A 1,801-nucleotide genomic window follows, 5' to 3' on the forward strand; every position below is an offset into this window, starting at 1 on the left:
TTTTTTTCTTTTCCCACTCAAAAACATATGGAGGATACATTTCCATCTCAATAAATATTAATCCACATCTGTGGTCCCCCCAGAGAGATTTTGTTCTCCAAGTAACACTAGGTAATGTCTCAAGACATTTGCGTTTTGTGTTTTTTGGGAGTGGCTTTGCTGGCATCTAACTAAGCAGTAGAGACCAGGGATGCTATGAAATGGCCTCCAAAGCACAGGACCCAACCACCCCCACAAAGAATTATGCAGGCCAAAATAGCAATAGTGTGGAAGTCAAGAGACGGATCAATATCAACATTATTATTGCTTTTGATGCATTTTCCAAACTGACTTCCAAACAGGATATTTTTTAATTTACACTCAAAGTATCATAGTATTGAGGATCTAGTTACCCAAATCTTCACTGATATTGGTATTAACAATCTTTTTTTTTATTATTTGCCAACCTTATCTGTGGAAAATTATTTCTCATTTCTTCTTGTTAAATTTCATTTTTTCTCTGCTTGTGAGTATCAATGTCCTTTCATTTTTTTTTTATTAACTATATTTGTTCTTGATTACTCCTTTTCTTGTTTTCTCCTGAATTCTGACATTCTTTTCCTATTGATATATGAGTTCTTTTATAAGAAGCACATTGTTGTTATTAGCTGCCATTGAGTTGGTCCATGAGGCAGGGCAACCTAATGCAAACAGAACGAAGTGTTGCCTGACCCTGCACCTTTCCTACTGGAGTTTGTGGATCTGACCATTGTGATGCTCAGAAGTAGATCACCAGGTCTTTATTACATATCTCTCACTATGTGCACTACTACAATTTTAACAGTGTCATCTTGAGTTCAAAGAAGTAACAGTGCTCTGTTGTTGTTGTTTGCCGTCAAGTCAGACCCGACTCATAGCGACCCCTCCTTGGGTTTCCGAGGCAGTATCACTACAGAAGTAGATCGCACCATTTCCCTTCTGAGGAGTGGCTGGTGGGTTTGAACCACCAGCCTTCTGGTTAGCAGTCAAGTGCCTTAGGCACTATGCTACCAGAGCTCCTAACAGTGCTCTAGTCTTCTTAATCTTGGGGTAAAAAACTGAGGAGATAGAAGCACTGCCATCTCAGGTCTATTCACTGGCCTATTGGTGGGGCTCAGGATTTTACTGAGAGCTCTGTTAATTTGCGCTCTTACCAGGTGGTACAGATGTGTGTGTGTGTGTGTGTGTGTGTTTGGAGAGGGTCTTTCTAGCCCAGTCATATTAGAACTATGGCCATTTATTGATTCTGAATTCCAAATGGGAATCTTCTGAAAGAGAAAAATCCCATCTTGTCTAGAGAAGAAATGAAGATACCCACTTCAACGCCTGTAGAACATCCTCATTTTGGGAATTAACTCAAGGCCTCCTGTATACTATGCTTTTACAGTCTGATAAAAGTATGATTTTAGTGAAGATGCAGTACATATTCAATATTTTCCCTGAAAAAAGATTAATAAATATACTTACAACGAGAAATAGGGCAATAATCCCAAGGAATGAGAGGATTCCCTGTGTAACACCAGGGACCATGGGCATCATCATCAGGATTCCGACAGTAATTCTTATTCAGCTTACTAGCATCTGGTTCCCAGAAAATATGCCTGCATAAACAACAAGCTTCAAACATCACAGGATGCCTATTTCATCCAAGAGAAACAAAATATTACCAAGAAGATAAGCTTCTACTTAATGGGAATTTTCATTACCAGTATTTTGTTTGGGATTTTTTTCCCCCTTACAATTTGAAAGCTTGTTTTTGAAATCAGGAATATTAAGCTATACA

The 1,801-nt window shown here is 38.6% G+C and overlaps 1 protein-coding gene across 1 annotated transcript in view; it reads right to left on the reverse strand.

The window, feature by feature from the left end:
* HGF (hepatocyte growth factor) overlaps window positions 1-1,801 on the reverse strand; it is an 82,224-nt gene that overhangs the window by 21,668 nt on the left and 58,755 nt on the right. Inside the window, exon 11 of the mRNA XM_007944871.2 lies at window positions 1,486-1,619. Within this exon, the coding sequence (XP_007943062.1) occupies window positions 1,486-1,619 (134 nt within the window). The remainder of the gene's footprint in view (window positions 1-1,485; window positions 1,620-1,801) is intronic.

Source organism: Orycteropus afer, unplaced genomic scaffold, assembly GCF_000298275.1.
Source record: "Orycteropus afer afer isolate SDZICR_OR568_19922 unplaced genomic scaffold, OryAfe1.0 scaffold00007, whole genome shotgun sequence".
NCBI classification, from domain to species: Eukaryota; Metazoa; Chordata; class Mammalia; order Tubulidentata; family Orycteropodidae; genus Orycteropus; species Orycteropus afer.